Source organism: Cyprinus carpio, chromosome B23, assembly GCF_018340385.1.
Source record: "Cyprinus carpio isolate SPL01 chromosome B23, ASM1834038v1, whole genome shotgun sequence".
In the NCBI taxonomy this organism is placed as follows: Eukaryota; Metazoa; Chordata; class Actinopteri; order Cypriniformes; family Cyprinidae; genus Cyprinus; species Cyprinus carpio.
Window position 1 is genome coordinate 19324989 of NC_056619.1, and position 23352 is coordinate 19348340.

General features: G+C 37.3%; 4 protein-coding genes and 1 long non-coding RNA gene across 6 annotated transcripts; 4 read left to right on the forward strand and 1 right to left on the reverse strand.

Moving 5' to 3' along the window:
• The first annotated feature begins 633 nt into the window (after positions 1–633).
• LOC109052949 (transcription initiation factor TFIID subunit 8-like) lies at positions 634–3613 on the forward strand. The gene is made up of 8 exons (XM_042751502.1): positions 634–801; positions 1351–1510; positions 1685–1783; positions 1915–1977; positions 2066–2190; positions 2309–2456; positions 2556–2698; positions 3003–3613. The coding sequence occupies exons 1-8, from the start codon at positions 754–756 to the stop codon at positions 3141–3143; spliced, it is 927 nt and encodes a 308-aa protein (XP_042607436.1). The 5' UTR covers positions 634–753; the 3' UTR covers positions 3144–3613.
• Positions 3614–3722: 109 nt separating this feature from the next.
• Positions 3723–6892, reverse strand: LOC109053019 (protein pitchfork-like). The gene is made up of 6 exons (XM_042751508.1): positions 6756–6892; positions 6538–6674; positions 6355–6453; positions 6094–6221; positions 3983–4100; positions 3723–3862 (listed from the first exon to the last, which is right to left on the reverse strand). The coding sequence occupies exons 1-6, from the start codon at positions 6799–6801 to the stop codon at positions 3797–3799; spliced, it is 594 nt and encodes a 197-aa protein (XP_042607442.1). The 5' UTR covers positions 6802–6892; the 3' UTR covers positions 3723–3796.
• On the forward strand, positions 6671–13677 carry LOC122141886 (L-rhamnose-binding lectin CSL3-like). Its single transcript, XM_042750525.1, has 7 exons — positions 6671–6881; positions 6971–7047; positions 7342–9027; positions 9167–9270; positions 12186–12296; positions 12401–12446; positions 13569–13677. The coding sequence occupies exons 3-7, from the start codon at positions 8984–8986 to the stop codon at positions 13675–13677; spliced, it is 414 nt and encodes a 137-aa protein (XP_042606459.1). The 5' UTR covers positions 6671–6881; positions 6971–7047; positions 7342–8983.
• On the forward strand, positions 11541–11887 carry LOC122142039. Its single transcript, XR_006158298.1, has 3 exons — positions 11541–11560; positions 11660–11683; positions 11793–11887. It is a non-coding gene; the product is annotated as an uncharacterized LOC122142039 (long non-coding RNA).
• Positions 13678–16403: 2726 nt separating the features above from the next.
• LOC109052989 (L-rhamnose-binding lectin CSL2-like) lies at positions 16404–19508 on the forward strand. Of its 2 annotated transcripts, none has more exons than XM_042751505.1 (9): positions 16404–16541; positions 16634–16657; positions 16766–16840; positions 16910–17045; positions 17155–17264; positions 17368–17412; positions 18278–18398; positions 18504–18612; positions 19349–19508. In XM_042751505.1, the coding sequence occupies exons 1-8, from the start codon at positions 16496–16498 to the stop codon at positions 18610–18612; spliced, it is 666 nt and encodes a 221-aa protein (XP_042607439.1). In that variant the 5' UTR covers positions 16404–16495; the 3' UTR covers positions 19349–19508. The 2 variants fall into 2 exon arrangements, with proteins under 2 accessions (XP_042607439.1, XP_042607438.1); XM_042751504.1 differs by having other exon boundaries at positions 18504–18608.
• Positions 19509–23352: the final 3844 nt, after the last annotated feature.

Genomic DNA, 23352 nt, shown 5'->3' on the forward strand with positions numbered 1-23352 from the left:
ATGCCTGCTTTGACACAGATTTCTAGTATGCAGTTAAAATGGGTGTAGAAATGCATGCATGCAATGCTGAGTGTGTTTAAAGATGCATAAGAAGCTCTTCTGTGCCGCCTTTTGCAGTGTACATTTTGAGAATATATATATATATATATATATATAAACCTTTAAAGAAAAATTTGCAAGTTATGCAATTTTTAGAATGCAAATTTTTAGAACTTTTTTCTATTTTTTTTTTAAGTCGGTCTAGATGATGACTAAACAAAATTTATTTAATAATTGATGCATGTAAAAGTCTAAGTGTTTATACAGTAGATGTTGAAGGATTGTTTTTCTTTTCTTTTTTATCCAACAGGACATGAATGGAGGAGAAAAGTTTCTCATATATGGTCAAAAGTCATGCATCCAAATAAACTGATATATTTGAAGCAGTTTGTAAATGCGAAAAGCGATACGTTAAAGATAACACAAAAATCTAATATATGTGTTTCACTTTTTTTGTATTTAAATATTTTTTAACTGCATAAATCTGTAAGGTTTTTTTTTTTTTTTTTTTTTTTTTTTTTTACTTTTATTTTGAAAACGCACCGAAAACAGCAACCTTCCGGTGGCCCTGTTGGAAATTTTGATAAGGTTGCCATTTTCACCAAATATAAAATCACCCAATACAGTTATTACGCAATGCAGAACGCAGAATGATTTTATTTGCGAGTGCTAAACACCAGAGGACAAACCACTAGAGTTAAAAAAAAAAAAAATATGGCAGACTCTGTAGTGATGGGGAGCGGATCTTTAAACTCCGGAAGCGTAAATATCTCCTTTCATTTCTGTTACCTTCAGTCTGCTAGCTTAGCCAAACAACACTAACTTTATGAGTTTGTTTAAATATAAGGCACATTTAAGGGCAGAATTGCCATATATTTAAAAATAGACACTGTTTTATATAGAAACACATCCGTCTTTTTATTATGTAATGCATAAATATATAATAGCCTTACAATAAATGTAGTGAAGCTATCTAGAAACAATTCAGTGTCTGTCAGCATAAAGTCTTAAACCAAGTGGTCTTGCCTACCTGAACACTATTTTTTTGGCCATCATATGCCCAGTCATGCTGCTGGAACACACTTATGATGTCCAAAAATGCTGTCTAGGAGATTAGCCACCCCTATCCCTGAAAAGGTCTTAGCTGATTTAAACTGGTCTCCCAGGGTTGAAGACCAGCAAAACATTTATGCTGGTTAAAACTTTTGATTAGAACCATAAATAGCAGCAACCTTGGTTTTGAGAAAGTCAAACATTTGCAGTTGGACATCCTGATCTTTAATACTCTGTTCTTTTGATTAATAATTGCAGCGCTCGGGGAGCAGTAAGACCAGCACAAGTCCTACAGACAACTATCAGCTGGCTCGGAGACGCACGCTGCAGGTGGTGGTCAGCTCTCTGCTGACAGAGTGTGGCTTTGAGAGTGCTGAGAAAGCAGCGATGGAGACACTCACTGAGATGATGCAGAGCTGTAAGTCCTTCACTTTTCGCATGCAAGTCACCTGTAAGATATTATATACATGTATGTGTGTGTGTGTGTTTATATAAATAAAATATGTATGTAATTGTTTTTATTTAGATTACAGAACAAACATGTTTCATTGTATGTGTTTTCTATATTAAGATTCTGATTATCTTTTGATAGATATAACTGAGGTTGGACGTTGTGCGAAGGCAACATGTGAGCACACAGCTAGAAGCACCCCTACACTCTCTGATGTGGTCATCACTCTGGTCGAAATGGGTTGGTTGCTCTTTTATCAATATATTTTATCTTAAGAAATAAAAGTTTCAGTTCTGTATGTGGTTGAATTCGTGTTTATCTGTAAGTGAGATTTTAACTAATTCTGAGGTTTACTTTTTCCACAATCGCAGGTTTTAATGTGGATACTCTTCCAGTGTACGCCAAAAGATCCCAAAGGATGGTCATAACTGCACGTAGGTTTACCACTTTTTTTACTGATTCATCTGTTTATTCTATATTATCTATTATAACTGTTTAAATGTACTCTTCTGTGTTTAACAGCTCCAATAACAAATGCTTCAGTCGTCCCAAAAGCCCTCATAGCCGGACAGAAGCGCACTCATCCAACATACATCCCCAGCCACTTCCCAGAATTCCCAGATCCTCATACATACATCAAAACGCCAGTCAGTTATTCTGCTCACCTGATGCCTTGCTATTGTGTGACTTTCAGCTTAACAACCAATAACATTAAGAACATACATTCTGCTTCAAAATATTATACCTCGCATTTCTGTGTTTTAGACCTTTCGAGAGCCTGTGTCAGATTATCAGGTGGTGAGAGAGAAGGCAGCATCACAGAGGAGAGATGTGGAACGTGCGCTCACACGCTTCATGGCCAAGACAGGAGAGACGGAAAGCCTTTTTAAGGATGACATCAGTGCATTCCCTTGTGAGTTTTTCTGCCCCAAATACTGCCAGTGTCCTATTATACTTTGACTACCCTTTTGACTTTCTAGTGTTTATTATTCATCTGTCTGTGTGTAATAAGTGATCGCAGCAAAGCCAAGCGCCATCCCTTACCTGAGTGCCCTGCTGCCCTCTGAACTAGAGCTTCAGACACTGGAGGAGACAGATTCATCCGAGCAGGACGACCAGACAGACACTGAGAACAACTCTAGTAACGTCAGTCAGGCAAGCATGAAGCATTTTTGCTTGTCAAAATGTTTATGCAAAAACATGAAAATTTTTTTTTTTTTGTAAGTTAACACGTGTGTGTGTGTGTATGTATATATATATATATATATATATATATATATATATATATATGTATGTGTTGTGTGTGTGTGTGTGTGCAATAACTAAATTTTGTTTTGCTTTATTTTGCTTATAAATGTATTTTATAATGACATTTTTAATAGAATTACTTATTATTATTATTATTATTATTATTATTTTAATAATAATCATAATCAAGTTTTTTTTGTTTTTTTTCTAGGATGACCAAAGTGCAGATAAGGAGAATGTAGTGCTGCCGCCTGGTGGTGTTGTGCCCACAGGGAAGGCCAATGAGGAAAACATGATTGACAACCCATATCTTCGGCCAGTCAAAAAGCCCAAAGTGAGAAGGAAAAAATGAAAATTGATATATTGACTCGGCTACTTCTACATCAGCTGATTAGGATGGATGATGACTTCTATGCACGAGCTAATAACATTGTGCCCCTTGAAGTTACAGCTAACATACAAGGAATTGTCTTCAACAATTGCAGTTTGGAAACGCACAGTGGTCCATCATGTTACTGATGTTTGATTCATGTAGAATGACAGACTGTTCTGTACTTCTGAAAAATATTAGATGGAATTCAAGCAGGCAACTTCTTTTAAGAGTAACACAGCTTACAGTTGTTTTTTGGTAGTTTGTTTTGATAAGCCTTCCCTTGAGATATCATTTAGTTTTTACAGTTCTAAACAACACATCAGAAACATGACATTCTTTTTTGATTTGTGTGTATTTGTTACTCATTTTGAGTGATGGTAATAAATGTTTTTCATTGTCTATTTTTAAGTTGAAAATTAAACCATAACGTGGAAACATCTCCATTATGAGCATGTGTCTCATGTCCTGTTACTCTACTCACTACTGCATTAGTTTAATTTTAAGTAATGTACCTCAAAAATAAGGTTTCATACTGGACATGTTATGAAATAGGAAAACTTATCTTATAAAGCTTTAATGTTTATATGCAATGACAATCACACTGAACTTTTTGTGGCTGCATTTTAGTGTCATCAGTAAAACAAACTTAGATATGCCACCCTGTTCTTCTGCTTCCGAAACTCTCTGTCATGGTAGAGCTGCATGGACACAAAACACATAAAGTTAAAAAGGGGGGGGGGGGGGGGTGTTGTGCATATACTTTGTTTGTTTGTTTGTTTAAATTATAATTTGTAGAAGAATGTAAGATATATCTGTACCTCTGTACGCAGTGCTCTTCTCTCCAGCGATGGCACTTTTGACCAATCTGGAGAGCCGAATTTCATAGGCCACGACACCTTCTTGCTTTGGACGATATCATGAACATATGCCCCTGGACTAAAAAAGGGATATACATTAAAAATCTGTGATTCATTTAATTTAAAACCTGGAATTAGAAGTTTGAGTTCTCAAATCATGCTGGCAAGTGAAACCATCAGGCTTTACACAAACTTGTGTTTTCAAGACAGACAATCCAAATACCTAGAGATTCTGAAATTCATGCAGTTTTTTCAGTTCATTTTCCAAGTATACATTTTCCAAGCTCTAAAATATTTTATTAGGTTGAAAATGAGAGTAAAATATTCTTCAAAATCCTTATCCCTAATCTTTATTCAGTTACACAAACGACTGCAAAAGTCAAGGGGCCCAGTCTTCAATTATTGTTAATGCAGGCCCTGCAGCCAAAAAGTTTGAGAACTACACTGCTCAAAAAAATCAAAGAAACACTTTTTAATCAGAGTATAGCATCAAGTAAATTAAACTTCTGGGATATTGATCTGGTCAGTTACGTCAGCTGCTTTGGTGTTAATAAAATTAATAACAGGTGCACTAGATGGGCAACCATTAGAAAACCCCCAAAACAGGAATGGTTTTACAGGTGGAGGCCACTGACATTTTTTTCTGTACTCATCTTTTCTAATTGTTTTTCACTACTTTTGTATTTGGCTAGGGTCAGTGTTACTACTGGTAGCATGAGGCGATACCTGGACCCTACAAAGGTTGCACTGGCAGTCCAACTCCTCCAGGATGGCGCATCAATATGTGCCATTGCCAGAAGGTTTGCTGTGTCTCCCAGCACAGTCTCAAGAGCATGTAGGAGATTCCAGGAGACAGGCAGTTACTCTAGGAGAGCTGGACAGGGCAGTAGAAGGTCCTTAACCCATGAGCAGGACCTGTATCTGCTCCTTTATGTGCAAGGAGGAACAGGATGAGCACTGCCTAAGCCCTACAAAATGACCTCCAGCAGGCCACTGGTGTGAATGCCTCTGAGAAAACAATCAGAAACAGACTTCATGAGGGTGGCCTGAGGGCCTGACGTCCTCTAATGGGCTCTCGGCTCACTGCCTGGCACCGTGTAGCTTGATTGCCATTTGCCATTGAACACCAGAATTGGCAGGTCCGCCTCTGGCGCTCTGTGCTTTCCACAGATGAGAGCAGGTTCACCCTGAGCACGTGTGACAGATGTAAAAGGGTCTGGAAAAGTGGTGGAGAAAGTTATGCTGCCTGTAACATTGTTCAGCATGACTGGTTTTGTGGTGGGTTAGTGATGGTCTGGGAAGGCATTTCAATGGAGGAATACAGAGACCTCTACATGCTAGACAATGGCACACTTAATGCCATTAGGTATCGGGATGGAATCCTTGGACCCGTTGTCAGACCCTACGCTGGTGCATTGGGTCCTTGTCTCTCCTGGTGCATGACAATGCCCGGCCTCATGTGGCGAGAGTATGCAGTCAGTTCCAGGAGGATGAAGGAATTGATACCATTGAATGTCCCCCACGCTCACCTGACCTAAATCCAATAGAACACCTCTGGGACATTATGTTTCGGTCCATCTGACGTTGCCAGGTTGCACCTCAGACTGTCCAGGAGCTCAGTGATGCCCTGGTCCAGATCTGGGAGGGAATACCCCAGGACACCATCCTTTGTCTCATTAGGAGCATGCCCTGACGTTGTCAGGCATGCATACAAGCACGTGGGGGCCATACAAACTACCATTTTGAGTTGCTGCAATGAAATTTCAGCTTAATGGACTAGCCTGCTGCATCCTTTTTTCACTTTAATTTTGAGTGTCTTTGAATTCAGCCCTCTGTAGGTTGATAATTTTCATTTCCATTAAACAATCGGGCATCTTTTCATTCCTAACAAATTACCCAGTCCATATCAGTATAGATATCCTGCATGATATTTTTCCCCATTGAGATCTTATGTGTTTTCAAAGTGTTCCTTTAATTTTTTTGAGCAGTGTACTAGAGTAGTTGCTTTTCATTACCAGAACACACATTTATTACCAAATACATGTATAGTCAGATGTTAAAAATAATCATACCCAGGGCTGGAATCTGTATTTGAATGTCTAATTCTTGCAGTGGTACTATTGAATGGTGCTTTTCCAGGAGGACACACTTTAGACCAAGTCCAGTCCTGCTGGTATTTCTGTGGTGAAGGGGTGTCCGTCTATAAAAACAGGCAATGCATAAAATAATAATAATAATAATAATAATAATAATAATAATAATAATAATAATAATAATAATAATAATAATAATAACTTAATTAAAACAAGCTAAATTGTTGTCATAAACTATACCTTAATTGGAGGCAGAAAGCGTGGTGCAGTGCGCGCTCCTAACACATATCCCCTCTTACTCTCAGGTCTGTGCTGGAGTTCATATGTAAGAGTGCCCACCTGGGAACTTCTTAGTTAGGTGAAAGGAATAACACTTTCCATAACTTATAAGTTATTAACTGCTGTGCCTTCCTGCATACTCACCGTGTGGTTGTCGTAACATCCGGGTCCTAGCTCCTTGGAGCCGCAGAGCGCGAGCATTTCATTGCCCATGCGATCAGGCGCAAAATGCGTTGGAAACATCAGACGTTTCTGGCAGCTACCGAACGCGACCCGTGGAGCTGGAAAATTGATATAACAAATGATAAAATTACATTTTTTTATGCAAACGAAGCAGTTTAGCCCGGTTATGGATAAATTACCTGCGCCTCGTGTCGTCATTGCGTCCTGATGTTTACTGGTTACCATGGTATCCAGGTACAAACAAATGCTGATGATGTGGAAGTAACTTTATCTGAAACAAACCGCTACATGAAGAAACATCTGAGGTAAGATCTCACCCAGCTTTCAGATTAAGATGCCTGCCAATCTTAAAACTTCACATGCACATGATATATCATATTTTAACATTCACCAGAAGATGACACAACTGCCTTGCACAACCATATATCATGTCAGCACATGAGACTATGCTGTTCTCCTGCGTGTGGGTTTGTGAGTAAAAACATTTATTCTTATTACTGATTTACTAATTAGCGTAGTAGGAATTATATAAAACACACACACACACACACACACACACACACACACACACACACACACACACACACACACACACACACACACACACAACAGTTTCTGATAAATTTAAAAAATTATTTTCTCCAAGGGTTGGATTGATTTTCAACATCTTTATAAAGTTGATTCAGTACATTATTCACAACTTTCACTTAGAGATCTTAATGAAATCTATAATGTTGCAATGCTTTATTTGTCTCAATGTTACAGAGCATGATCTGCATCAGTCGGTGAGGAAATAGCAGACGCAGCACATCCTTTTCTTTATCACGCTATTTCTGTTTCTGTTTTCTTTAAAGTTGCTTTGAAACTGTTTTTTGCCAAAAAAAATAAAAATAAAAAAATAAAAAAAGCTTTATCTAAAATTTGCAGTTGAAATGAAATCTGCATCCCCTCTTTCACACATTAATGTCCTTTGAACAATCATATAACATGGCACAGCTTGTTACAGTAGCATTTAATGGGTTGAAACAAATCTATAATGAAATATATTATTAATTAGAACTATATGCAATAGAAGGCCAGTTATGTTTTATAGGAAAAGAAGTATAATATGAACAGAAGTATATAAAACACTGATAGAAGCTTATACTTTCTTCTCAGTTGTAATTCGGTCAGTACATTGATCTTATCAGATGCAGCAGGTGTTTTTGTCATTGTATTTCAAATCATGCCAAAATATTAAAAGTCAAAGCATGCAGATAAATAATCAGGAATGCTCAATACTCAAGAACAGCATATAAAGGCCATAGTATTTGAGATTTCCTGGTTCAAAAAACACTTTTATGACCAACCAAAGACCACAAAACTATATCTACTGATAACAAGGCCCAGCATAAGGACGTAACATTTATCATTTATTACATTAATTATGACAGAGTCAGAGACGATGCTGGAAAATGACTCTCTGTCAGACTCCCTTCATTCCTCACAACCAAGCCCAGGCACACATAGTTATACAGATCACTAGACTTAAGCCATTCAGGTAGCCCAGGCACACACAGATAGTAAAACGTGGTTTCTTGTCTCCTATACTTTTTTTTTTTTTTTATTGGGGGGTGAATGTGTAAAATCATACAATCCCACAACAGGAACAACTTCTGGATATTGTAAGGAGTCTCAGTTGCGTCTTAAAGGTGATTGAACATATGATCATAAACAGTAAAATGGGATCATACAGATGATAATGGATCTGTATGTATTATAAATACCATGTGCACATGTCTAGAGTTTTCCTTCTGTTCACACATTCAACATGTTGGTGCAAAAGCTAAGCTGGATCATTTGTAAGTATTCATTTAGAATTTAAAGGATTACTCTACTTCCAGAATAAAAAATTCCTTCTTCAATGATTTCAAATGTTCACTTCAGTGTTTCAATTGGTTTCTTGTGATTTTGACTTTCAGTGCTGCTCTTTCTGTGTCAGCATGGTAGTTGACTATATATGGTACAAACTTTCAAGTACAGAACAAAATTAAGTAATTGTATTATCTTCTTGCATGTTTCCTCCCTGCAGGAGTAGAAGCCAAAAGAACAGTGGCCTGTGAAGGAGGATTTATGCGCCTCAGCTGCGATGAGTAATTCAGTCATTTCTAAGTTATATTTTTGGTCTTTTGTGCCCAAATAGGACAGTTTGAGAGAGACAGGAAGCAATGGAAGAGACCTTGAGCCTGGAACCCAAACTTTACCACAATTCTGATTATACTTTTACATTAATTAATTAATTAATTAATTATTATTATTATTATTACATGTGTCAGTTTTGGGATTAATAAAGATCATTAAAGCCAACTATGTGAGGACTGATCGCACAACATGCACTCAGGAAATATTAGATGTTCAGACCTCAAATATGCACTGCTTCCAAAGAGCATCCCTCCGTATAATGTCAAATCGGTAGGATTAACATACAGCAGAGAAAACATTTTTTGTTTGCAATTAAATTTTATGCATAATTTTACAAGAGCAAGAAAAACAATTCTTATGTCAATGGAATATTAAAGATATTCTCAAGTACTTGTCATTGTCTGACCAGGTGTGATGCAAGAAAGAGATGTTCTGTTCCTGCAATGAACACAGTTTTCTCTGATCCTTGTGCTTGGACTTATAAATACCTGGATGTGCATTATGTCTGTGTCTAAAAGGTACATTTTGAAGTTGATTATTAATCAAAAAATTATTTTGCTTCAGACATGCTATGTAGATTATAACAAATAATAATCTTTGACTTTTACCTTTTGCTGCATTGCGAAGAAGCCAAATAAGTGCAACTGCCTACTCTGATCCTGGAAGTGATGTATGTGTATAATTTAGTGACTACACTTTCACATAAATGTATTCTATACAGTATTTTTTGAATGAAAACAGTTTTGAATGAAAACAGTCCCAGTGGTCCAAAGTCCTCTTTTCAGATGAGAGCAAGTTTTGTATTTCATTTGGAAACCAAGGTCCTAGAGTCTGGGGGAAGGGTGAAGAAGCTCATAGCCCAAGTTGCTTGAAGTCCAGTGTTAAGTTTCCACAGTCTGTGATGATTTGGTGTGCAATGTCATCTGCTGGTGTTGGTCCATTGTGTTTTTTGAAAACCAAAGTCACTGCACCCGTTTACCAAGAAATTTTGGAGCACTTCATGCTTCCTTCTGCTGACAAGCTTTTTGAAGATGCTGATTTCATTTTCCAGCAGGATTTGGCACCTGCCCACACTGCCAAAAGCATCAAAGGTTGGTTAAATGACCTTGGTGTTGGTGTGCTTGACTGGCCAGCAAACTCACCAGACCTGAACCCCATACAGAATCTATGGGGTATTGTCAAGAAGAAAATGAGAAACAAGAGACCAAAAAATGCAGAAGAGTTGAAGGCCACTGTCGAAAAAAAGGAGCCCCTACCAAGTATTGAGTACATGTACAATAAATGAACATACTTTCCAGAAGGCCAACAATTAACAAATTTTTTTTTTCTTTTATTGGTCTTATGAAGTACTCTAATTTGTTGACATGGAGAATTGGTGGGTTTTTGTTAAATGTGAGCCAAAATCATCACAATTAACAGAACCAAAGACTTAAAACACTTAAGTCTGTGTGCATTGAATTTATTTAATACAAGAGTTTCACAATTTGAGTGGAATTACTGAAATGAACTTTTCCAAGACATTCTAATTTATTGAGATGCACCTGTGTATATAAGAATTTTGATGACTGCAGAAATAATTTAATTTCAGTATACATTATCCATCCGGTCACAATTGTGACCAGCCATAAAACACACACTTTTCCATAAAAAATAAAAATAATTATTAATTCCAGGGGTTACTAATGACAAATAATCTTGATATTTTCATGTCTGAGAAAAATTTGGGATTAAATGGGTTAAGTCACACTTCAAATGAATAAAAGTTATTGTATTAAATGACAACATATAAATCCAAATACATGATCTGGTCAAAAGACTTTAGATATAGTCTTAAAGGGACTTTGATCTGGTGTCAAGGTAATTTTAGTGGATGTATAGTCCTCACAAGTATAAATGTCCTGAAAAATAAAAAAAAATTCTGAAAAATATATATGAATAGTTTTATAAATAAATTAAAATCTTAAAATCATTTTGCTTATACAGTGCCATGGTCTATTTCTTTAAATTCCAGGTTTAATATCTAATGCAATGATATTCACACATCTTTTAAGTGTAGATGCATGAACAACCGATGATACAAATTTGTGTGTTTGTGTTCTACACATAAAGAAAAAAAAATACTGCATAATAGGAGCACAGTTTATACAGTTAAAGTGTGTTCACTTGGATATAAAATACAGATTAAGAAATGCTAGAAGTTACTTTGTCTGAAACAAACCACTAGAAGAAGAAACATCTGTGGTCAAAGTATGATCTCAGCCAGCTTTCAGAGGAAGATGCCAGCCAAACTTAAAATTTCACATAGGCCTACACATGGCATAGGCTTATCACATTTTAACATTCACCAAAAGATGACACGACTCAGGGAAACATGCCTTTCACAACCATATATTATGTAAGCTCATCTGAGAATTTGCTGTTTTATCAAATGACTATAATTCAAACCTGGATGTTTACTGTGTGTGGGTGTTTGTAATGCAGTTGATGGGTTAAGTTTTTTTTCCCCATAATATCGTTAAAAAACCATATGACTGGTTACCACTCTTTTCTGAACACCAGCTTCAGGCACTTTCAAGTACTTTCAAGAGAAGTGGGAACCCTTTTATGATAACATTTAAATCAAGATTATGAAGTGTCACTGTAATTTCCTCTTTTGTTATCAGTTGTCAACAGATGGTGATAGATCCGCTGAGTTTGCTATAAAATACCATCTGCACATGAATGTAACTTAGAAGTCCAGATTTGTTTTTGTTCAAATGTTCCAATCTACCATGCTGGTGCAAAAAGCTAAGCGGAGTCACTTGTATGTATTAATTTTTTTTTTCTTTAATTCAATTTGTTAATGTTTTTTTTTTTTTCTGTCTAGTTTTTTTTTCAATTTGTCTCTGTTTTGATTTTACAGTGCTGCTGTTGCTGTGTCAACATGGTAAGATGTCCAGTTAATGTACAAAGAAGCCCCACGTTTTCAGTAAGGGACAAAATGTCATAATTTATTTTGAGTAATTTTACTTTGCTATTTCTTCTCACCTAAACAGCATGTTTCCTCTCTGCAACTGGCATTGCAAAAAAATCAGTGACCTGTGAAGGAGGATCTGCGTCCCTCAGTTGTCGTGAGTAGTTTCTCACATACTGTGTGTTTAAACTTTACAAAGATTTCTCATGGTCTTCTTATGTGTGTAAGGCTCTGGATTTTCATACATATCCTTGGTGCCAACTATGGACGGACTAATGGCAAAACATGCTCTGCTGGAAGACCACCTGGACAGCTCTCAAATGTTTCACTGCTCCTCAAAAAACATCCCTCCAAATGATGGCCACTCAGTAATTAATTAATTGATAGCAGATTTTATTACTTTTGCAAGAGTGGGAACAACTGTTATACTTTTGTATCTTTATTTTTAGGTAGTGATTTTCTGTTCATGAATCAGGTGCAATGGAAAGAAAAAGCTGCTCTGTTCATGCAGTGAACTCAGTTTTCAATGATCCTTGTGTTGGGACGTATAAATACCTGCAAGTGTCTTATGAGTGTCGCCTAGTTAGTAAGTCAATGGATTGATGCACATAATTTTCCTAATTTCATAATTTGGTCAATACTTTTGCTATTACTGACCCTTGTTCCTATTCTCCACCAAAATAATTCTAGAGCAGCATGTAACTTGTGAAAGTTTCAGAGGTGTACATTACCTGTGGTAAGAATAATTTAAAAGTTTTTTAATTTAATTTTTAGTTTTTTTTTGTGTCTTTGTTTTTTTTTTCTTTATAAAAATTTTTTAATCCTTAGGGGTTTATCTGTGAATGGTTGTCACTCTTGTTAAAAAAATAAAATAATATATAGATATCTATATATATATAATATATATTATATATATATATATATATATGTGTGTTGTGTGTGTGTGTGTGTGTGTGTGTGTGTATATATGTATGTATGTATGTATGTGGTGTGTAATATGTATGTGTATGGGGTATATATATATATATATATATATGTGTGTGGTGTGTGTGTGTGTGTGTATGGTTTTGCGATTTTATTTTGATGGCCCCTTCTACATCCTGTTGACTAAGTAATGTTTACAATGATGTATACTTGGCAAAGTTACTTACAGTCAGTAGAATGTCTTTTGGGAGACTATCACAATAAAGAGTTAGCAAGATATTATGCAGACAATCTACTTACTCTCTAATGAGGAGTTAACATGAGTTGGCATGTAGATGCGATGTTATTGTATTGTCAACAATGTTCAAAAGAGACCATCAAAAAGTGTTACCAAAATTATATGCGTTTCCCAAAGGTTATTTATTAAAATAAGCAAAGCATTGTTTTTTTTTTTTAATAAATTGATCTTTGGGAGCAGCAGTGGCAGTGTGCCGACTCTCATTAATAACCAAAAAACTGTGAGTGTGAATGTAACGGCACACTAAAAAAAAACTTAGTTATCATTTTCACTTGGAAATAGCTAGTAAATTTCACAAATAATTACAAAAAACACAGCAAGTAAACACATTTAATGAAATGTGATACTTTGAAGTACAAAGACTGAAAACTGTTATCATCAAACGTCAGTTTTTCTGTTTCAGAGAAGGGGTGTTATTTCTGTTCATCATGCCAATTATGGACGGCAGGATCTTGCAACCCTGCCCTCTCATAAATTAGCAACTACACAACACACTGTTACTCTTCTCAGACTGCCCGTATGCGTTCCAGGGTACAGCCGAAACATCATCTATTTAGACTAGAGTCACTTAAAAATCAAACAATGGAAAATTTACAAAAATTGAAAGTGCAATAAGATTTTTTTTTTCTTTGTAAGGTGCAATGGAAAGAAGTCTTGTCATGTACTAGCTTCAAATTCGGTGTTCTCTGATCCGTGTGTGGGAGTCTATAAGTACCTGGAAGTGGCGTACTCCTGCAAAAAGTGAGTAAAAAACTTTTCTTATTGTTGATGTTTATTTTTTCTATTTTCAAATAAGAGTAGTGGGGAATAAATTAAAAAATGGCAGTTTTTTGATTAGTTTTGAAAGTTATTTTCTCTGAGGGTTAGATTTGATTTTCAGCACCTTTATAAAGTTGGTTCATTGTGTACTTTGACTTTAATTGTTTAAATAAAGTAGAGTATAAATTTCACTAAAATAACACTGGTTCAAACAAGAAGAGCAGACATTTCCAGCGGTAGATTCAATCAGGTGCGTGATTTCACATAGAGCAGCGGTTACTACACGGAGCCGTTGATCACAGACAAGCTGCGCAAATCCACCTTTCATTATAAGCTAGGATTGGCGCAGCTGGTCTGTGATAAACGGCTCCGTGTAGTAACCCGTTGCTCTATGTGAAATCACGCACCTGATGGAATCTACCGCTGATTAGAGAACCGGCTTTACTCACGAGATGCGCATTAACGATCGGCCGATCTTGATCGGAGCACCCAGGGGTGTTGCACAAGATACCGGGCCCTATGCATAGGCAGTCCTGATGGGCCCCCATGAAAATATCCAGGTTAAATAAAATATATTCCAGACTTTTCAAGGGCCCTCTCTTCCTTTGGGGCCCTGGTAATCAGTACTGGTTTTACCCCCAGTCTGACGCCCCTGGGAGCACCCCTACTCAAAATCTCAATGAAAACTATAATGCTGCAATGCTTGATTTGTCTCAATGTTACAGAGCATGATCTGCATCAGTTGGTGAGGAAACCGCCTGGAAGAGCAGAAGCAGCACATCCTTTTCTTTAGCACTGTTATTTCTGTTTCTGTTTTTCTTTAAATCTGCTTTGAAACTGTTTATTGCAAAAAAGCTTCATACTAATAAATTGCAGTTGAAATGAAATCTGCTCCCCTCCTTCACACACACACACACACACACACACACACACACACTGGTGTCCTTTGAACAATCATATGACATGGCACAGCTTATTACAGTAGTATTTATTAAACAAATGTTACTATAACATACTATGGATTAGAACAATACAAAAATAGATGGGCCAGCTATATGTTTTATAGGAAAAGTATAATTTAAGAAGTATATAATTGTAATTTGGGCAGTTCATTGATCTTATCAGATGCAGCTGGTGTTGGTGTAACTCCAGAAACCGGACTGAGAAATGATTTGCTCAAGAAGACCACAGAACATGGTCTGTAAAAATATCTGGGAGTGTGAATGCCCAAAATCATTACAATACCACAACAGGAAATTACATTTCTGGAAATCGGTCAGTCTCAGTTGGGCCTTAAAGGTGTTTGAACATATGAATAAAGCAGTGAAATGTGTTGATATTGAATCACAAAACATTTGCTATGTACATTAACCAAGTTAAACAATCAACAAAAGATTTTGTTATCTGTTATTTACAGATGATAAAGGATCTGTCTTTATTATAAATACCATATGCACATGTGTCTTAAGAGAATTCTAGAGTACCTTTTTCGTCTGTGTCAAAAAAAGGTATATTTGAAGTTGATAATCATAAAATTCTTTAGCTTCAGAAATGCTATGTAGATGATAACAAAAAATAATCTTGTTTTTTATGTTTTTAAGATGCATTGCGAAAGGAACCAAATAGGGTGCATTAGATTCTGTCCACTCTGATCCCGTCACAGTGTCCATAAGTACCTGGAAGTGATGTACAACTGTATAATTTAGTGAACCTGTTATGTTAATGTATTTTATGTTTTGTGTGAAAAGAAAACAGTCTAGATAATAATATTATAGATAATAAAATATAATTATAGATCATTTGTGGCATTCTCTAGAGTCTAGACTATCTGTCTCTCAGTCTCGGTTAGTAATACAAGACACACTTTTATACTGCATAAATGTAAACCTATACAGTAATGTTTGTTGACACATCAAAGTGTATAAAAAGAAATAAGACGCCATCTACTCTGAAAGAAAAACTCAGCACCTACAAACCTCATTAATTGAGACACAATCAAGAGATCTGGTGAGAGAACAAACTCAAATTCTCTATCCAATGTTTCAAACGGCAGTTCTGACGTTCTTTAAAAAGAAGACAAAATAATAAGGTATGTGTAACATTGAGGCTGAGGCGGCATTAGAATCCATGCGCAGAACTGTTTTTTAATTAAGAGAAAATATACAATGAAAGAATGTTAAGCCAGGCAGAGAGTCAATACAGTTAAAGTGTGGTTCACTTGGATATAAAAAATACAGATTAAAGAAATGCTAGAAGTTACTTTGTCTGAAACAAACCACTAGAAGAAGAAACATCTGTGGTCAAAGTATGATCTCAGCCAGCTTTCAGAGGAAGATGCCAGCCAAACTTAAAATTTCACATAGGCCTACACATGGCATAGGCTTATCACATTTTAACATTCACCAAAAGATGACACGACTCAGGGAAACATGCCTTTCACAACCATATATTATGTAAGCTCATGTGAGAATTTGCTGTTTATCAAATGACTATAATTCAACCTGGATGTTTACTGTGTGGTGTTTGTAATGCAGTTGATGGGTTAAGTTTTTTCCTCATAATATCGTAGAACCTTATGACATGGTTACCACTCTTTTCTAAACACCAGCTTCAAGCACTTTCAAGTACTTTCAAGAGAAGTGGGAACCCTTTTATGATAACATTTAAATCAAGATTATGAAGTGTATCTGTAATTTCCTCTTTTGTTATCAGTTGTCAACAGATGGTGATAGATCCACTGAGTTTGCTATAAATACCATCTGCACATGAATGTAACTTAGAAGTCCAGATTTGTTTTTGTTCAAATGTTCCAATCTACCATGCTGGTGCAAAAGCTAAGCGGAGTCACTTGTATGTATTAATTTTTTTTCTTTAATTCAATTTGTTAATGTTTTTTTTTTTTCTGTCTAGTTTTTTCAATTTGTCTCTGTTTGATTTTACAGTGCTGCTGTTGCTGTGTCAACATGGTAAGATGTCCAGTTAATGTACAAAGAAGCCCCAGTTTTCAGTAAGGGACAAAATGTCATAATTTATTTTGAGTAATTTTACTTTGCTATTTCTTCTCACCTAAACAGCATGTTTCCTCTCTGCAACTGGCATTGCAAAAAAATCAGTGACCTGTGAAGGAGGATCTGCGTCCCTCAGTTGTCGTGAGTAGTTTCTCACATACTGTGTGTTTAAACTTTACAAAGATTCTCATGGTCTTCTTATGTGTGTAGGCTCTGGATTCATACATATCCTTGGTGCCAACTATGGACGGACTAATGGCAAAACATGCTCTGCTGGAAGACCACCTGGACAGCTCTCAAATGTTCACTGCTCCTCAAAAACATCCCTCCAAATGATGGCCACTCAGTAATTAATTAATTGATAGCAGATTTTATTACTTTGCAAGAGTGGGAACAACTGTTATACTTTTGTATCTTTATTTTTAGGTACTTGTGATTTTCTGTTCATGAATCAGGTGCAATGGAAGAAAAAGCTGCTCTGTTCATGCAGTGAACTCAGTTTTCAATGATCCTTGTGTTGGGACGTATAAATACCTGCAAGTGTCTTATGAGTGTCGCCTAGTTAGTAAGTCAATGGATTGATGCACATAATTTTCTAATTTCATAATTTGGTCAATACTTTTGCTATTACTGACCCTTGTTCCTATTCTCCACCAAAATAATTCTAGAGCAGCATGTAACTTGTGAAAGTTTCAGAGGTGACATTACCTGTGGTAAGAATAATTTAAAAGTTTTTTAATTTAATTTTTATTTTTTTTTTCTGTTTTTTTTTTTCTTTATACAAATGTTTAATCCTTAGGGGTCGATCTGTGAATGGTTGTCACTCTTGTTAAAAAAATAAAATAATATATATATATATATATATATATATATATGATATATATATATATATATATATATGTGTGTGTGTGTGTGTGTGTGTGTGTGTGTATATATGTATGTATGTATGTATGTGTGTGTATATGTATGTGTATGTGTGTATATATATATATATATATATATGTGTGTGTGTGTGTGTGTGTGTGTGTATGGTTTTGCTTTATTTTGATGGCCCCTTCTACATCCTGTTGACTAAGTAATGTTTACAATGATGTATACTTGCAAAGTTACTTACAGTCAGTAGAATGTCTTTTGGGAGACTATCACAATAAAGAGTTAGCAGATATTATGCAGACAATCTACTTACTCTCTAATGAGAGTTAACATGAGTTGGCATGTAGATGCGATGTTATTTATTGTCAACAATGTTCAAAAGAGACCATCAAAAAGTGTTACCAAAATTATATGCGTTTCCCAAAGGTTATTTATTAAAATAAGCAAAGCATTGTTTTTTTTTTTTAATAAATTGATCTTTGGGAGCAGCAGTGGCAGTGTGCCGACTCTCATTAATAACCAAACTGTGAGTGTGAATGTAACGGCACACTAAAAAAAAAACTTAGTTATCATTTTCACTTGGAAATAGCTAGTAAATTTCACAAATAATTACAAAAAACAGCAAGTAACACATTTAATGAAATGTGATACTTTGAAGTACAAAGACTGAAACTGTTATCATCAACGTCAGTTTTTCTGTTTCAGAGAAGGGTGTTATTTCTGTTCATCATGCCAATTATGGACGGCGGGATCTTGCAACCTGCCCTCATAAATTAGCAACTACAACACACTGTTACTCTTCTCAGACTGCCCGTATGCGTTCCAGGTACAGCCGAAACATCATCTATTTAGACTAGAGTCACTTAAAAATCAAACAATGGAAAATTTACAAAAATTGAAAGTGCAATAAGATTTTTTTTTTCTTTGTAAGGTGCAATGGAAAGAAGTCTTGTCATGTACTAGCTTCAAATTCGGTGTTCTCTGATCCGTGTGTGGGAGTCTATAAGTACCTGGAAGTGGCGTACTCCTGCAAAAAGTGAGTAAAAAACTTTTCTTATTGTTGATGTTTATTTTTCTATTTTCAAATAAGAGTAGTGGGGAATAAATTAAACAAATGGCAGTTTTTGATTAGTTTTGAAAGTTATTTTCTCTGAGGGTTAGATTTGATTTTCAGCACCTTTATAAAGTTGGTTCATTGTGTACTTTGACTTAAAATTAGGGGTGCTCCGATCAAGATCGGCCGATCGTTAATGCGCATCTCGTCAGTAAAGCCGGTTCTCTAATCAGCGGTAGATTCAATCAGGTGCGTGATTTCACATAGAGCAGCGGTTACTACACGGAGCCGTTGATCACAGACAAGCTGCGCAAATCCACCTTCATTATAAGCTAGGATTGGCGCAGCTGGTCTGTGATAAACGGCTCCGTGTAGTAACCGCTGCTCTATGTGAAATCACGCACCTGATGGAATCTACCGCTGATTAGAGAACCGGCTTTACTCACGAGATGCGCATTAACGATCGGCCGATCTTGATCGGAGCACCCAGGGGTGTTGCACAAGATACCGGGCCCTATGCATAGGCAGTCCTGATGGGCCCCCATGAAAATATCCAGGTTAAATAAAATATATTCCAGACTTTTCAAGGGCCCTCTCTTCCTTTGGGGCCCTGGTAATCAGTACTGGTTTTACCCCCAGTCTGACGCCCCTGGGAGCACCCCTACTCAAAATCTCAATGAAAACTATAATGCTGCAATGCTTGATTTGTCTCAATGTTACAGAGCATGATCTGCATCAGTTGGTGAGGAAACCGCCTGGAAGAGCAGAAGCAGCACATCCTTTTCTTTAGCACTGTTATTTCTGTTTCTGTTTTCTTTAAATCTGCTTTGAAACTGTTTATTGCAAAAAGCTTCATACTAATAAATTGCAGTTGAAATGAAATCTGCCTCCCCTCCTTCACACACACACACACACACACACACACACACACTGGTGTCCTTTGAACAATCATATGACATGGCACAGCTTATTACAGTAGTATTTATTAAACAAATGTTACTATAACATACTATGGATTAGAACAATACAAAAATAGATGGCCAGCTATATGTTTTATAGGAAAAGTATAATTTAAGAAGTATATAATTGTAATTTGGGCAGTTCATTGATCTTATCAGATGCAGCTGGTGTTGGTGTAACTCCAGAAACCGGACTGAGAAATGATTTGCTCAAGAAGACCACAGAACATGGTCTGTAAAATATCTGGGAGTGTGAATGCACAAAATCATACAATACCACAACAGGAATTACATTTCTGGAAATCGTCAGTCTCAGTTGGGCCTTAAAGGTGTTTGAACATATGAATAAAGCAGTGAAATGGGTTGATATTGAATCACAAAACATTTGCTATGTACAATTAACCAAGTTAACAATCAACAAAAGATTTGTTATCTGTTATTTACAGATGATAAAGGATCTGTCTTTATTATAAATACCATATGCACATGTGTCTTAAGAGAATTCTAGAGTACCTTTTTCGTCTGTGTCAAAAAAGGTATATTTTGAAGTTGATAATCATAAAATTCTTTAGCTTCAGACATGCTATGTAGATGATAACAAAAAATAATCTTGTTTTTATGTTTAAGATGCATTGCGAAGGAACCAAATAGGTGCATTAGATTCTGTCCACTCTGATCCCGTCACAGTGTCCATAAGTACCTGGAAGTGATGTACAACTGTATAATTTAGTGAACCTGTTATGTTAATGTATTTTATGTTTTGTGTGAAAAGAAAACAGTCTAGATAATAATATTATAGATAATAAAATATAATTATAGATCATTTGTGGCATTCTCTAGAGTCTAGACTATCTGTCTCTCAGTCTCGGTTAGTAATACAAGACACACTTTTATCTGCATAAATGTAACTATACAGTAATGTTGTTGAACATCAAAGTGTATAAAAAGAAATAAGACGCCATCTACTCTGAAAGAAAACTCAGCACCTACAAACCTCATTAATTGAGAACAATCAAGAGATCTGGTGAGAGAACAACTCAAATTCTCTATCCAATGTTTCAAACGCAGTTTCTGACGTTCTTTAAAAAGAAGACAAAATAATAAGGTATGTGTAACATTGAGGCTGAGGCGGCATTAGAATCCATTCGCAGAAGTTTATTAAGAGAAAATATCAATGACAGAATCGTTAAGCCAGGCAGAGAGTCAATACCGTGTTAACAGTCCAATCTTTCAACATACACAAGGGGAATCCACAAGGCAGAGAGGAGTAGGCAGGCAAAAGGTCCAAACACAATCATCAGTCAAAATCAGGCTACTAATCCAACGTGGCAATCCAACAATCGTAAACAAGAACTCAGGCAGAATAACAATGGATAACGCTTGGTAAGGCAGGTAAACTGGCAATACTTCACAATGAGCAAATTCACAGACTCTTGTTTAATACTGTTCAAACAGGAAATGAATGTAGAAGCAGAGGGAGCGGTAAACAGGCAGTACTCAGGTGAGGGCTCCCTCTGCTGGTGCGGCGTTACAGAACCCCCTCCTCTAGGGACGCGGATGTCCCAGTGGTCATGGCGCTGGTCTATCGGGTCTGGCTTGATGAAAGTCCTCCATGAGAGAGGGATCCAGGATGTCGCAGGCAGCTACCCACGATCTCTTCTCAGGTCCATAGCCCTCCCAGTCCACCAAATATTGGAGCTGACCCCCTCTCCGTCTTGAGTTCAGTAACTCACTCACCTTGTAAGCTGGAGAGCCATCAACACCCATTGTTGGGATCAGCATCCGGGTGGACCGATTTGAGTAGCGAAACATAAAAGGATGGAGAGATACGAAAATTAGCAGGAAGCTCTAACTGGTATGTGACTTCATTTATTCTTCTTAGAATCTTGAAAGGACCAACATACCTGGTGTAAGAAAGGCCACCCCTTGAAAGTGAACTCTTCCGAACCCTCCCGCCTGTGTTCGTGATTTGGACTGTTCCAAAACTTTCCGCGGAGTGAGAACTAAGGCAGTATAGAGGCTGGATGTGTAGATGTGTTTATAGTCAATATTTCATAGTTAAATTAGTTAGAAGTGGCCCTTTTAAGGATTGTGTGGATATATGTGTGCGTGCAACTAATCGTAAGTACATTTACATAATTCATTGTGTGATAAGTTCACGAGAGAGATTAATGACCGCTACCGCGGCATTCCGCCTAAATGCTTACATTGTTTATTATATTTGCACATTTTCTTGTAGACAAAATGTTTTAATTCTCCTGTGTTTTTTGTTTGATAGAATATTTAATGTTATATTGCATATTAGGCTATAATGCGTAGACTTGAAACGCATGGTCCTTCGAGCCGGATGTGTGGATTGCTACAGACATGTCTCAACCAGAAAGAGAAGCCCCTGCTGTGCGGCCAAGGAGACGAGTTAACCCTCCATCCTACTTAAAAAATTTTGAGCTCAGTGGACCTGGGTCTCATCAACAGCAATCATGGTCACTTACCTGCCAGGGAGTACTGGAGAATGAACCAGCAAGTGCTACAGGTCATTCCAGATCCACTTCACCAGTGAGCCAAGCATCAGAACATTCCGAGTGGATACTGACTGACCAATGGGACTGCACTTCTGAGAAGCTGAGAGAGGAGAATGCAGCATTGCAAAGCCAAATGAAACAACTGCCAGAGCTTACAGCCATGTTAGAGGAGATGAAGAGGGAGAACGCAGCCTTGCAACGACAATCCAGCCAGCTCCCTGAGATCATTTCAGCATTCCAAGAGATGCGTCAACAGAATGCTGCATTATGGCATGATCTCCACCCGAGTCGGTCACTCCACAAATGCCATCACCACGCTCTCACTCTCCAGCAGTTAACTTTCAGACTCCACAGCCATACCGCCCAATCCCAGCTCCACGCTCCAGGTTGCCACCATCTGCCACTAAGAGACTGCCACACCCAGCTGTGCCAGAGGAAAGCTCAGAGCTGACTGAAGATCTGAGAAACATGAACATTTCTTCCTCCCCTCATGAGAGACCCACCTTTACAGCACATTATAGTGACTCAGCTCAGTTCAGGTATCCCAACACTTTCCCATATTCCCAGCCACCTCAGCTGCCTGAGTCCGTGGTCTCATCACAGGAAAGGAGGAGGCCAGCCCATGCAGAATACAGCTCAGATCATTTCTTACCCTCATCTACTCAAGAGAAAATCTACAGAGGTCCAGCCCCTACCATCCCCTGCCTAACGTCTTCTGACCCTAGGGAGTTTTCAAGACTGAGAATTGCTTTAGAGAACATCCTGCCTGACGATGCCACATAACGTTTCAAATTTCAAATCCTCACAGACCATCTGAAACTGGAGGAGGCCCTCCTTGTGGCAGACTCTTACAGCAATTCCAGATTTCCCTTCACCAACACCATGAAAGCTCTGGATAAGATGTATGGTCAACCCCACCAATTAGCCTTGCAACGAATCGCTGAGCTGATGGATGGAGCTAATATACGCAGTGGAGATGTAAAGGCCTTCAGGATGTTCGGACTGCAGGTGCGCTCACTTGTCAGTATGTTGCAGCAGCTTGGCCACAAAGGTACTGTAGAGCTGGAATGTGGATCACATGTGTCGTGTCTCGACTCCTGAGTAAACTGCCACATGACCTCAGATCAAGTTTCAAACGGTACAACCCAACCTTTGCAAGTCTCTATTCCCACTTTGCTGGACTTCGCTGATTGGTTGGAATATGAGCTTCAAGTACAGGAAGACAATAGCCAGTACGCTTGTTAT